The sequence below is a fragment of the Mus musculus genome, chromosome 17, assembly GCF_000001635.26.
Source record: "Mus musculus strain C57BL/6J chromosome 17, GRCm38.p6 C57BL/6J".
In the NCBI taxonomy this organism is placed as follows: Eukaryota; Metazoa; Chordata; class Mammalia; order Rodentia; family Muridae; genus Mus; species Mus musculus.
In genome coordinates this window covers 46,788,448-46,803,082 of record NC_000083.6, presented here as the reverse complement: position 1 = coordinate 46,803,082, position 14,635 = coordinate 46,788,448, and the positions used below count along the sequence as shown (strand labels likewise).

Sequence of the window (14,635 nt, the reverse complement as noted above, 5' to 3'; positions counted from 1 at the left end):
TTTTTTCGAGACAGGGTTTCTCTGTATAGCCCTGGCTGTCCTGGAACTCACTTTGTAGATCAGGCTGGCCTGGAACTCAGAAATCCGCCTGCCTCTGCCTCCTGAGTGCTGGGATTAAAGGCGTGTGCCACCACGCCCGGCTGTGATGTCATTTTGGTTGTTAAAATAAAGCTTCACTCTGAAGCCCAGGCCATGCCAGAATTCATGATATTGAACTCAGGGTAATTACCCGAGTCAGGGCGGGGGTTACAGGCAGGAGCCCCCAGGCCTAGCTGTTCTTTTCTGACAGTTTAACATTAAGGTTAGGCCTGCCTTGGCTAAGGCATTCATAAATACACTGTGTGGACTGAGAGGAATGGAGAAGTCTGGAAGGAACGCTGGGTATGGACCAGGAGCCACAGAAGGCCAGTGTTAGAGGATCTGTTTCTAGCCCTTTTCTGAGGAACTGAAATCTCTGTCTTTGGTAAAATAGTTTGTGATGACTCTGTCAGTTTGTCATGTCTTGCGTGATGAGAGCCTGAATACCGGTGTCAACTAGATGGCACCCTCTTTTTCCATCTTAGCCTCCATCCCTGTAGCTCAGGATCGGAGGTGTGATGGGTGCTCTGTGCATCCTGTCTAGTTTTCTAGATGAAGCCGCCTCTTCCTTTCTCCCTTCAGGGAAGCCACTGTGGTCTCTACCTCAGCTCCTCACAAATGCTTCTGGAACCTGGCAAAGCCCAACTCTTCACTCAGACATAGCTCCTCCAAGCCCTTCTGTCCTTCCAGGCAGCTAACGTGTGTGCCTTTTTGCCATTTGCTTTATGTTCTGGGAGAAGTGGTGGGGTCCTCACACCTGTCTATTAACTCTATCACTCAGAGACAGGTTGTCCCCTTTGCCACAAAGTCCACTGCTCTCAGGAAGGAAGCAGGTTGAAGCTGGAACTTTTATTTTCAGAGCAGTTAGTTCCCAAAAGAAACACTGGGGAGTAGGCTTGTAACTCACTTGGTAAGGTACCTCCTCTGCATACAGCTTCCTGTGTGGAAGCTGGCCCAGGAAGCTGGGCTACTTGAAGAAGATTCTCCTCTCTTAAGTTGTCTCTGAGAGTTTCTGAGGGAAGGGTCATGAGTGGAGTGGGCGGGAAGATAAGCAGAAGAGGGCAAGGGGTGGGGCTAGCCAGGACTGCAGGGTTGCCTTTGTGCCTGCCCAATCGAGAGGCTTTGCCCTGTGCTAGTTCTCTGACCGCTAAAGTTCTTTCTGATCTCCTTTCCAGAGGGTTTTCAGGCCGATTTCTGTTGTTCCTTCAAACTTGACGAAGCTGTACCTGAGACCCCGCTTGACAGGAGTGACCAGCATCGCAGCAAAACCAGCTCGCTCCATCAGGTGCCCAGGGCCCAAAGCAGAGACCGAGCCAAGCCAGGCATGGCAGAAGCAACGAATCATGACCAGTTTCATCTAGTGCCTAACCACATCGTGGTCTCTGCAGAGGGAAACATTTCTAAAAAGTCAGAAGGCCACAGTAGAACACTGAAATTTGACAGAGGGGTCTTAGGCCAATACCGGGGTCCGCCTGAGGACAAGGGCGGCCGGAGGGACCCTGCCAAGGTCAGCAGGTGCTCTCCGGGCCCCGAGGGCCACCGCAAAAGCTTGCCCAGGCCAGATCACGGCTCTGAGAGCAAGCTCCCCGGCGTCCTGGCCAGCTCGCACATGGAGATGCCCTGTCTCGACTCCTTCCAGGACAAAGCGCTGAGGAATTCCCCAAAGAATGAGGTTTTACACACAGACATCATGAAAGGGTCGGGTGAGCCCCAGCCAGATCTCCAGCTCACCAAGAGCCTAGAGAAAACCTTTAAGAACATCCTGGAACTCAAGAACTCGGGGCGGCCGCCAAGCGACCCTACGGCCAGCGGTGCGGCGGACCTGGACTTCCCCAGCTTTTCTCCAATGGCTTCGCAGGAAAACTGCCTAGAAAAATTCATCCCGGACCACAGTGAAGGCGTTGTAGAAACGGACTCCATTTTAGAAGCAGCTGTAAATAGTATTCTAGAGTGTTAATAGCAGCCGTCCTCCTCCAGACCCTGCCCCGGACCAGTTACACTCTCTCCCAGCAAAGCAAATGGAAACGGCTCCCGTCTGTCTCCAGCCTGCTTGGTCCTCCATCACAGGTTATCCTTTCTAATCTCACCCTGTTCTTTTGAAGAGCAATACATGTCGTCATGGCTGCGGGGAGACCCCTCAGTACACCCACCTCTCTCTAGAAAGCAGTCCGATAGGCCCTCCACATTTCAAGTGTTACGAAAGTGCTTACGGCCATTGTTGTTCGTTAATTTGTTTTGTGGTTTGTTTCTTAGCACTGTCGCTCAAGACCACAGTACACTTGGCCCTGGGTAAAATTTTGACAATCATAAGTCATTTCAAAAGAACAGACTTATTAAAGAAAAATCAAACAGGACTGATTTAAAGACTTTCTCACTGCAGCTCCAAAGTAGTGGTTTGGTTTTGTTCTGTTCCAGGGGGAGAGGGTATCTGCGTAGGGAAGACTCTCCCTGACCAGCCCGCTGAGTGGTGGGTAGCCGGTGCTCTGCCTGGAAGCCCACCGCCCTGGCTAAGACGCCAGGAGCACAGCCACAGAGCATCCTCCTGACATCCAGTGCTGTGCGATGCTGCAAAAGCAAAGCCTTGTGTTTGTCTTCAACACATTCGTGCTGAATTCTGTCTGAGAATGGTCTGTTCTTAGCCCCAGGTGTACGCCCTGAAATTCTCACAGGCTCACTAGGGAACAGTGGAAGTCAGTTGTAAGGCAGCGAGTTGGGGAGGCACCGGGGTCTCCGTGTATTCCATCAACTTAAAAGAGGTTTGCATTTTATAATTGGGTGAAGTCAACATAACCTATGTTCTTTATTATCGCTGAATTCTGTTCCATTCAACCTCGTTGTCCCCTTTCCCTCAGCCCTTAGCCAAGCATCAAAAGGCTTTCACTTAAAAACTGTGTTGTACTCTTTCAGTTGAGGCTTTTGAACGGGACTCTGGCCTTGTTCGTGAGAATAGTAGTCAACAGTATCAGTCATTCATTCCCAAACACAGTAAACCAAAGGTCACAACCAGCAGGCCACTGAAGGAAGGAACCGAGGCAGGAGACAGGGGGCCATGTCCTGGCCCCGCCCCCGCTGTGTGTGGTCCAGTTCACCATAGCGATCGAGCCTTCCTCTTTATTATTTTTGTTCCTTTCCGGGAGTGGCCCTCATCCTTCCCTCTGTGCGGGCCTGCACCAGGGCGTGTTCTGTTGCTACTTGCTTCTTCCTGTGTGGTAATGGCCCACAGTGCTGTGTCTGCAACCCTCCTCCCACGTCTCCATCAACCTCTGGGATCCAGAGGTAGCTTTGATGCCTGTGAGGGCTTCCTCCCTCTGTTCATCCCCAGGCTGTGTAAATGCATCCGTTGATCTCCTCTGCTTCGTTATACCCCCAAAATGGAGTTGTCCCTATGGTCATCATGTAGAGTGTTTCTTTTCCAGATTGGCCTGCAATGGAAAGGAAGGCTTTTGATTTTGATTTTTATCTTTTTTTCACATAACACAGCAACAATCTAGGCATGGTGGCATACACCTGTAATCCCAACAGTCAGGTGACTAAAGCAGGAGAGTCACTGGTTCAAGGCCAGCTTGGGCTATATAACACACCCCTGCCTCAAACACAGAAGGAGAGAAATTTGAGCAATAGCAGACTGTGTGGGCCTTTTTTACCCCTCTGTCCACTACACAAAAAAACTCTGTGAGACAGCCAGTCTTTGAGAGCGATGGACCTTCTCCCGCCCACAGCCCAGCCAACCAAACTAGAAGAGTCTGGGCTGTCTTCGAGTTGTCCTTTTCTTCCTTCTCTGTGCCAATGTCCAAGTTGCTGACTTCCTTCCTGTATTATAACACATTAGAAAGATGAGTTGTTTACCAGTTAGACCTCTGTCTGGGCTGCCCTGATCTCTCTGTCACAGGCTCTTCTCATAGCCACATGGTTACCATTCAAGATGGCCCCTGGATGCCTGCAGCACATGGCTACTAATGAATTACTTTAATTATTGCAAATCAGTGGAATTCTCAAGAGACAAGAAAGTCTCGTGTATATTTGTTATCTCTTCCCTCCCTCCCCAGCCCCGGCCCTGGCCCTAGTTTTCTCTCCTGTGTGTCAGGTTACAGGGCTTCTCACCATGACATTAGTCCCACACAAGGAGAGCCTACTGTACCAAAATGAAACTTGTAAATTTTTGTGTCCTTGTATGTAAGTTTACTTTTTATGGAGGAAAGACTCTAGATAATGACAAATGAAGATTACAAAGTGTATTTTACTCCTGTGATTAGGTTACACCACATGGGTCATAACTCACTCCCGAGCCCCCACTGCTGAAGGGAAGCGCTCTGCCTCAGTGGCCAACGTTGGTGGTTCAGGGTCATTAGTCAGTTGAGTTCTAGAACGCGTGCTCAGTAACAAAAAAAAAAAATCACCTTTTCTTCCCTTTGTTTTTAATCCGTTTGTTGTTGTGGAAAAGTATGAATTTGTTATTACGCATTGATTTTCTGTGTCCTTAAGTACTGCCTAAAGATGAAGCAAATTTTGAACTGGCAATTACGATAAGGAAACCCTTTAGTTCTGGAGACTTTAGTAGACTCTGTTAGATTAGGGAGGCCTCACAGGCTGGCCGGCTCCAAGGACGGTCACTCACTGTCAGTGTGGCGTGGCTTTATTTGCTTAAATACCTTCATTTGTATAGTATGTCTCACTTGAAATTGCTTTGTATACATTTTGTAAAAATATTTATAAAATGTTTTGTAAAAAAAAAAAAAAGTATAACAAATTGCAGTTTATTTTGTTATGTTGGATAAATACTGTTAAACCAGTCAGTACCTATATTGTTAATCCATGGTTAGGGTATGTTCAGTTGGAGATTACAAAATGAAACAACCATTGCAATACAGCCAAAGATTTGGGAAAACGTGTCACTGTGATTGTCTTGATTTTGCAACTAGCAATGGTTCCTGTTCCCCAGAAGAAGTGGGTAAGCGGTCAGTGGGAATTCTCTGTAGATGTATTTAACATTGTCAAAAAGTAACCTTCATTAGGGGAGACAGGATCTCACCTGACCAGCTTTCCCACAGTTACAGATTAGACGGAGTTTGCTGAGTGAAGTCTAGTCTCCTACATGTCCCATGTGGGGTCTCCCTCCCTGCTGGCACCTGGGTCCTTAGCTCAGGAAGCAATGGTGGGACTCAATCCCGGTGGCATCACAGAGTCTGTTCAGGAAGGCTTTGTTTTTGTTTTCCAGTGCTTATATTTGGTTTTTCAGGGACAAGGAGAAAGCTGAGTGATAAAGATTAATCTCATTTAACATTTCCTCTAGGGAGATCACCTTTCCCTTTGGTTCCCATAGTAACCAGATTGTAGTGAAAACACATTCTGGGATCCTCTCTGTAACCTCAGCCCCTGAGGCCCTTCCGAGTCCCTTCCCTCAGATAGCCCATAGCCGCCCCGCGCGCCCCCCCCCCCCCTGTAGAATTGACACCAGTCCTCCTTGCTCCTTGGGGGATTAGTTGCCTCTGCCCCTAATTGTGACTGGAAGGAAAGGTCAAGCCTTTCAACCTCAGCAAAAGCCTAGGCCCAGGCCTAGAGAGCTTGCCTGCCACGGGCTCTAAGTCGATCTGATCCCCATCGCATAAATACCTGAGCATAGGGATACCTGCCCGCAGCCTTTATACCCTGAAGCTGATGGCCAGAGAACCAGGAGTTCAAATTCATCCTTGGCTGCACAGGTAACTCAAGGCTGTCCTGTGCCCCATGACACCCTGCTTCAAAAATAATAGATAAAATTCAACAGTGATAAGTCAGGATACTTCCCATCATCCTGGCAGAAACTGCAACATCTTGTAGTGGATATAGATCCTTTGGTGTCATTTACTGTGTTACCCTGAGGTCATGCTTCCCTTCATGCCAAATGTAAGTCTGTACCCAACATCACATTATGGCCCCGGTTCAGGCCCTCTGCATCAGGCATTGCCCCCAGGAATGAAGTTTTAAAACTTGAGACTTGAGAGATGGCTCAGTCACTGGCTGCTCTCCCAGAGGACCACAGTTCCTCCCTCCCCTCCCCACCCCCTATTGGGTAGCTCAGAACCACTTGTGACTCCAGCCCTAGGGGATCGGGTGCCACCCAGCCTCCGCAGGCATGATACAGACCGATGTACACAGAAGCAGGTGGCTCTTTTGGGAGTTTGAGAACAGCCAAATCTCTACCTGACAAGCCAGCCCTGTGACAAATACATATGACAAGAGTGTTGGCTCAACAAGGGCACTGGCTGCCCTTTGGGAGGAGCTGCTTTCCATTTCTAGCATCCACATAGCTCACAACCATCAGTAACTCCAGAGCTACCAGGGCAACACAGGGCCCCTGAGCGTACTAGGCACGCAGTGGTGCACAGACATGCATGCAGACAACACACCCACACACAAATAAAAGATAATAATGTGGTACATCTTTTAAAAAGGAAGGCTCATCTGACTGCTATTAGGGTTAAAGTCTCTACATTCCCTTGGCATGCCCAGAGGCAAGCCAAGGCTCCTGTCAGGCTAGTGAAAGCTTCAGCTTGTGGTAGGAGGGTCATGGTCCAGAAAATAGCATTCTGATACTTCCTGATGCCAAGAGAGCAGCCAGTGGGTTACTACAGGAAATGTTAATAGGAAAGACAGAAATTTCCTCTGCAGCTGGAGACCCTGATACAGCATCACCCTGGCAGGACTCTGTGGTCCAGTGGGAAGTCAGCCCTGGACTCCAGGGTATGGCTGTGCCTCAGCTCTGAGCTCTCTTCAAGACAGAAGTAGAGCATCTTTGGTACCCAGCTGAAGAGAAGAGTTAAGCAGCCATCCCTTGCAGAAGACATGGTATAAGTGTTAACAGCTCTAAGGGGAAAGGTATCCAGGCAGCTGGGAGCCAAGCAATACCACAAAGTCACAACAAACCTCACACATACAAGAGAGTGGCACAAAAAAAAAAAAAAAAAAAAAAGAGTGGCTGCCTCTGCTTGGGCAAGAAGCAGCAGAGAACTTTATAGAGAGTTTCTTGGGGTTTTCCAGGTTGGGGGATTAGTGGGTTTTCGAAGTCCTGAGCTTGGGCTTTTAGCTCTATAGGGCAGGGCTTGACCACCTGTGTCTTACAGGGCTGGGTAAGAGTGCTTAGAGTATTCTGGAGGTCAGGGCTTAGAGGTTAGAAGCCATCAGTTTTAAGGCCTGGCTACTCCTATTACGTACCTTGAGGGGTGCGGTTAGAAAACGTGTGATTTTTGTTTGTTTGTTTGTTTGTTTGTTTGTTTGTTTTTGTTTTTCGAGACAGGGTTTCTCTATATAGCCTTGGCTGTACTGGAACTCACTCTGTAGACCAGGCTGGCCTCAAACTCAGAAATCTACCTGCCTCTGCCTCCTAAGTGCTGTGATTAAAGGCGTGTGCCACCACGCCCGGCTGTGATGTTTTCATTACTTTCCACTGAATGGGGGTGGCGAGGTCTTTGAGGCAAGCTTGATCTTCACCATCAGGGTATAATTGGGTGTCATAGGCCTCTGGCTCCTCAATTAAAGGCTGGTAATCCTGTAAAAGTCTGGTTGGAAATCTTTCAGATCTCTTGTTGAAGAAATCTAGACAAGCTTATAAAGCAGGATGTGTCTAGTAGGATAAGAAAAGGAGAAGGGCTGGAGAGATGGCTCAGGAATTAAGATCACTGACTGCTCTTCTGAAGGACCTGAGTTCAAATCCCAGCAACCACATGGTGGCTCACAACCATCTGTACAGCTACAGTGTACTCATATACATAAAATAAATAAATCAACTTAAAAAAAAAAAGAAAAAAGAAAAGGAGAAGGGACTGGGCAGTGGTGGCGCACTCCTTTAATCCTAGCACTCGGGAGGCAGAGGCAGGTGGATTTCTGAGTTTGAGGCCAGCCTGGTCTACAAAGTAAGTTCCAGGACAGCCAGGGCTACACGGAGAAACCCTGTCTCAAAAAGAAAGAAAGAAAGAAAGAAAGAAAGAAAGAAAGAAAGGAAGGAAGGAAGGAAGGAAGGAAGGAAGAAGGAAAGAAAGAAAGAAAGAAAGAAAGAAAGAAAGAAAGAAAGAAAGAAAGAAAGAAAGAAAGGAAGGAAGGAAGGAAGGAAGGAAGGAAGGAAGAAGGAAAGAAAGAAAGAAAGAAAGAAAGAAAGAAAGAAAGAAAGAAGAAAGAAAGAAAGAAAGAGATAGAAGATAGATAGATAGATAGATAGATAGATAGATAGATAGATAGATAGATAGATAGATAGATAGATAGATTTAGGCAGTGGTGGCACACGTCTTTAATCCCAACACTTGGGAGGCAAAGACAGGCAGATTTCTGAGTTCGAGGCCAGCTTGGGCTACACAGAGAAACCCTGTCTCGAAAGAAAAAAAAAAAAAAAAAGGAAGGAAGGAAGAAGGAAAAGGAAAGAGAGAAAAAGGAAGGAAGAAAGAAAAGAAAAAAAGAGAAGGAGAAGTGGGTCCAGAAGGGGACTATCCAATTCCTATTGGACTGTGGATGATCCACTGGCCAGAGGCATCAAGCTGTTTCATAACAGTTTTTTAGAGATCCCTCTTGAATGTTGGATCTTATCTTTTACTAAACCTGACTGGTTTGACATAGAATCAACATTCTTTCCCAAGGAAGAAGCAAAGCCCACCTCTCCCTCCTATCAGTAAATCTTCACAATTTTGTAGCACTACAGTTGGCAGTGAGTCTGTTTGGCCCTTGATGGTAAGGATGAGCCACCAACTGGAGATCCTGAATGAACTTAGAGGAAAACTGACAGTAATAGCTAGGGAAGTAGTCAGTGCCGCCACTCCCATGGCCATACCAGGGGTTACACCCAGGACTTGGAGTAGGATATGATCTGAGCTGCTGGTTTGTCATGCTATGCTTCCATAAACCCTGTAACTGGCAAGGGTTTGTCACCAGATCACCCCTAGTTTTGGGAAAAGGAGCACCAGGGCACATGTCCCAGACTACCCAGTGAGTAAGTAGTGGATGTGTCATGAAGATAACTGAGGCATTACAAATGTTTGGGTCTTGAGGTTGGGTGATAATACTAAGGGTTAAGGTGTTACTGCAGTTTGCAGAATCCAGTGTGCCCAACATCATGTTCCTGAGGAGTTAAAGCAGTCTGTAATACCAAAGAGAGAGAGATGGGAGAGAGAAGGGGTGGTAGTGATATTTGGCATGGAGCAATTAATTTGCAGCGAGGCGAGAGTCTAATTAGACAATGGGTGAGGCCACAAGTGGTGGTTGCAAGGTTGACCTAAGAGGGACAGACACACAACCAACATCCTCCAAAGTGGTCAGGGAGTGGCTGGTTCACTGAGGTTAAGGTTTGAACCGAGATGGTGTGACAGGTGGTAGATCAATATTGTCAAAAGGGTGATACTAGAGATATAAGGGCCTTTAAAGAGCATTGGATCACTACTAACATGTGTTTAGGGGTTGAGAGAATGTGGTGTGTACCCTCTGTATTTTGATCATACCTGACAGGCAGCTGTGATTCTATAGTGAAGTTTACCAGTGACCCTTGTCTCCCATCTGGGATGCCATAGGTCCTTAATTAGGATAGAGAAGATTCCTGCCAGGCATGGTGGCAAACGCCTTTAATCCCAGCACTTGGGAGGCAGTTCCAGGACAGCCAGGGCTACAGAGAAACCCTGTCTCAAAAAAAACAAAAACAAAACAAAACAAACAAAAAAAGGATATAGAAGATTCCCTATTCTTCATAAAAGGTAGAGTGCTATTGTGGCTTAAATAGGTATGGTCCCATAGACTCAAGTGTTTGAATGGTTGGTAATAGGGAGTGGTCCTGGGTGTGGCCTTATGGGAGGAAGTGTGCCATTATAGAGGCTGACCTGACCTTGAGGTCTCCTTACTTTCAAGCTAAGCTCAGTGACATAGTCTCCCTCTGCTGTCCATGGATCAAGATGTAAGTAGAAATCTCAGCTCCTTCTCTAGCACCATGTCGACTTGTATGCTGCCATGCTTCCTGCCACGATGGTAATAGAATAAACCTCTGAAACTGTAAGCCAGCCCCAATTAAATGTTTTCTTTTAAAGAGTTATCCTGGTCATGGTGTCTCTTCGCAGTGATAAAACCCTAACTAAGACATGCATCATGCCGCCTACAGGACTAATAAGAGCGGCCGGCCTCCGTAAAGAACTCTCTAGTTTGATCCTAGAGAAAGCAATCCTAGGGCACAGGTGCTTTAGAAATTAGGTGTTATAGGAATAATTCTCTTCTCTTGGCAACATGTTGGTGAGCAGTCTCCAGACCCCACTGCCAAGGTCCAGCCTCTGCTTGCAGAGGGATTCCTGAGAGAGGGCATGTTTGAGAGTGGCCTGAGAGCAACAAGAAGTCAAATCATGGGTTCCAAGCTGACGGCCCATGCTCTGTTTGAGACAGCCTTACAGATAGCACATTTGCACTTGCGCTCTTCCTCCCCCCCCCCAACTTTCTCTTACAATTCCAAAACTCTCTAGATATTTTAACTCTTGCAGATCAAAAACTCAGTCTTTTACTTCCATATCAATTCAGTCAGGTTCTCTCCTGATTATCCTATGAATCATCATCCCAGGACTGCAGCCCCTGGATTCTTAGAGACAGCAAACACTTTGTTTTAAATATTGCAAATGGATGCAGAAATCTATCTACGTAAGCACGGACAATAAGCTAGCTGGGTGGGGCCCCACTCTAAAATGACCATTCCTACCATGCCGGGACGGAATCTTAGCTGGATGGAATCTTGCCCTGGGATCACCCCCTCCCTAAATCTCTTTATCCCTTTTTTGGTATCTTTCTCACAAGCTGGCTCACAGTACAGCTGCCTCTGTTCCTTTACATCTGTGACAACCATTATACAATTCATATTGCATCTTTATATATTGCATAATTGAGATATTATACATTTTGAACTCTTGTTTTCAGAGTTCTTTCCCTCAGCCTTAAAGGCCAGGCTTGGCACCCCAAATCATGAATGGTCTGGTGCAACCATTGAGTATAGGTTTCCTGAACCTTTGAATATTAATATATAACAAAGGCATAGGAGAGCAAGAAGTCTGAAATAATTTTCATTATCTTAGATGACCTTTTTATGCCCTTCCAACTTGTATTCACCTTAAAACCCAGCTCTGACACCCTCGGGCACTTCTTAGAGATGCAAAATTTGCTTTAGGGCTTGTTCTTTTGTTTTCTTTTTTTCCCTTTTTTTTTTAATTTAAATTTTATTTTTTATGTGCATTGGTGTTCTGCCGACAGGACTGTGTGAGGGTGTCACATCTTGGGGTTACTGAGAGTTGTGTGTGCTGGGACTTGAACCTGGGTCCTCTGGAAGTGCAGTCAATGCTTTCTACTGCTGAGCCATCTCTCCAGCCCCCTGTTTGCTTGCTTGCTTGCTTGTTTTGAGACAGAGTCTCACTATATTGTGCTGGCCATCCTGGAAAGCACTCTGTAGATCAGGCTGGCCTCGAACTCACATCTACCTGCTTCTCCCCCCACCCCCACCCCCGCCCCATCCCCTGAGTGCTGGGATTAAAGGCATGGGCCACTATGCCCAGCTGAGTTCTTACATTCTCCATCTACACATTTACTAGAGACAAGAGGAGTTATTACTGAGAGCGGTAGCTGCACAGCAAGCACCTTCGAATTCTTTTGTTTTGTTCTCCTTTGTCACAGTCTGGTGACCCACCTGACACAGGACAGAGATTTTTGAAGGAAATCTCTACACAAACACGCTTGGCTCTAGAGGATAAAGATCTATAACCCAACTCCAAAGCCAGCTTCCCGGTAAAGCAGAACACCCTAAAACAACTCTCATACGATCCACTTTCAAAAGGTATTTGAATCCCTGCTTAAACTGCATTCAATGACCAAAAAGCCCAGAGATTAAATTCTGAGCCCTGGCCATCAAAGCAGGCATTTGTGATGGTGGCCAGCAGCTGGCAGCAAAAGGGAGAGCAGAAACAAAACCAATGAACACAAAAAGCTCACATGCTCAAAGACCAGTCAGAAACAAAATCATGGCCGCCATCATTCCTACATTCCACTGAGCCTGACCCATTCCCATCCTGGTCCCCATGTTCACCCCAAGACTTACAAACCCAGCAGAGTCACCCGCACTCTCAAAACACAGACAAAACCTTCCAAACAACCAGGACCTGCTGAGCAGGCAATATCTGCATTGCCCTGAGTGGGCGTGGAAGGATTTTATAGTCAGATGAGAGGGGCATCAGGTTTGGCTGATGGGGTCTGGGTGTCCTGTACTCAGGGATGCACCTGGAAAGCTGATGTGGGGAAAGATGTGTCCCATTGTGTCATTTGCATGAGAAGAAGGAGAGGAATAGCTGGTGAGCCTATGGTCAAGCAGACTGGAGGAGTGATGGAATGAAGGCTCCCACTTTGGCTAAGAGGTCCTTTCCCAATAAGAGGATAGGACAGGTTGGTAGTACTAAAGGGTAAGGTAAATACCCCTAAAGATATAACTAAGGGCTGGGGTTTGGTGAGGTTAATAAGGCTGTCTTCCAACTCCAACGACAGAGAAACAAGAAAGGAATGTGGGTCACCAAACATCTGTTGGGACAGAATAGGTGACGTCATTGCCTAGGAGGACGGAGCTGTGTTGCCTTGATACTGTAATGACTACGCAGGGCTCCTGAGAGGCCAAATCTTTTCAGTTCAGACTCTATTTTAGAGAACCTGACCTAAGTTTGAACTCAGGTAAACTAACAGGCTGGTACCTAGCGTTGGTTTCCAAGTTGCCCCCCAACAGAACTTGAGCCTAGCTCCAGCCCTTGGCTAATCCTCAAGAAGACCAGCATCTCTAGCTTATTCCCCCAACAAACCTGCACCCCCAGGTTACAAGCCCACCAAAGCAGAGGGGAGCAGAAACTAAGTTTATGATGTGACTTCCTGCATCAGCCAATTGTGTTAAAGGCCACAGGAGCTTTCCAATTAGATGCTTGCACAAGTACTCCCTGCTTGCTGCTTATGGTAAAGCCTTGCCCCGACAGATATTTGGGGCTCCCCCACCTCCAAAACCATCCTGCATGACGGTGGTGCATTGGGGGCGAGGGGGGAGCTAGCTCGACTAGAATAAAGACCCTGCTGTGAGTTGCATCAGATCAGCTCATGTCTATTTTGGGGGGATCACTAACATTTCCCTGGCACTACACTCCCTATCAGAGATGGCCGTGGTCTGGCCAAGGGAGCCCGAGCCCCCTTAGTCATCCATCGCAAGGCTTAAGGTTGGCTGGAAAGTAGCCTGGACCTGATGTGCTCATGCCTTGAGGAGCATGGGGACAGTTAACAGCCCAGTGTCCACCCTGATGGCACCTTGGATATGGTCAAGGTGGTTTACTAGGGATCTGTCAAGCCGCGGCCCCCTCCTCGAGTTTTGGCAGGCAAGGGAGCCTGAGAAGTGGCTCTGTCTGGCAGAAAGGCCGTAGCTCATATCAGATAGTTTTGTTTTCAAGCTTTCTTTTCTTCTTTCATGGTACACCATGAAGGCCACTGCTAAGACTTCTACCTGCAGAGTTAGGGTCTCTCTCTCTAGATGCTTAAATTTGGCCATAATGTCAAGAAAACTCTGACATTACGAAGTGCTCTTTAAGGGCAGACTAAGGCAAGGTGTCTGGACTCGTCTGTATGTGCCCTGGTCTGGTCCCCAGACTTGCCTGCAGTCCTCAGGGAGAAAGTCATGGAAATGCCATCAAAGGTCATGGGAAGACTGCCATCCTGGGGAAGAATGTCCTTGGTGAGACTCATAAACATCCTGGAAAGTAAGGTTGTATTGTTTTGGATTTTGGTTTTTCGAGACAGGGATTCTCTGTGTAGATGCTGTCCTGGAACTCACTCTGTAGACCAGGCTGGCCTTGAATTCAGAAATCCTCCTGCCTTTGCCTCCCAAGTGCTGGGATTAAAGGCGTGCACCACCACTGCCTGGCAGAAGTAAGGTTGTAAGATTGGTAATATATTAGAATTGTTTAATAAAGGTCAGAAGAATATGGGGCTGGCAAGATGGCTCAGTGGGTAAGAGCACTGACTGCTTTTCTGAAGGTCCTGAGTTCAAATCCCAGCAACCACATGGTGGCTCACAACCATCTGTCCAGCTACAGTGTACTCATATACATAAAATAAATAAATAAATCTTTAAAAAAATGTCAGATCCAGGCTTCCCCAGCAACAGTGTCCAGCCCCACCAAACCCCAGCAAAGGTCCAGGAATGTCCTCTAGATATAGAGCCAACAAATTAAGACAAAGTTCACCTACCCTCCTGCCGCAGACCCTCTTTTGTCTGTGTAGAACGGGTCTCTGGTTGCAGATGGACAAGGAGTCAGCGAATGACAGACAAAATCAATGCAAGAGGTTGTGTAGAATCTGAATGTATTGTCACAAAGTGAAAACCAGTATTATATAATACAGAAAACCAAGGGGGTAGGATGTCACAGCAGGCAAAGCACATTGAAGTTACCTGACACAAACAAAGGAATGACTTCAAAAGGACTTACAGGAACCAGGTAATATTTACAGTCAAGATAAAACAGCCCTGCCTAGAGTCAGCTAATGATGGGTAAGGATTTCACAC

General features: G+C 47.0%; 1 protein-coding gene across 9 annotated transcripts in view; it reads left to right on the top strand.

The window, feature by feature from the left end:
* Bicral (BRD4 interacting chromatin remodeling complex associated protein like) overlaps positions 1-4,967 on the top strand; it is a 92,327-nt gene extending 87,360 nt beyond the window's left edge. For 6 of the 9 annotated variants that reach the window (XM_011246345.3, XM_006523976.4, XM_017317377.1 and 3 more), the window contains one exon: positions 1,254-4,933. In XM_011246345.3, the coding sequence (XP_011244647.1) occupies positions 1,254-2,035 (782 nt within the window). In that variant the 3' untranslated portion in view covers positions 2,036-4,933. Of the gene's footprint in view, positions 1-1,253 lie in introns of all 9 variants that reach the window. The other 3 variants (XM_006523975.3, XM_006523980.4, NM_001100452.1) reach the window with 2 other exon arrangements.
* Positions 4,968-14,635: the final 9,668 nt, after the last annotated feature.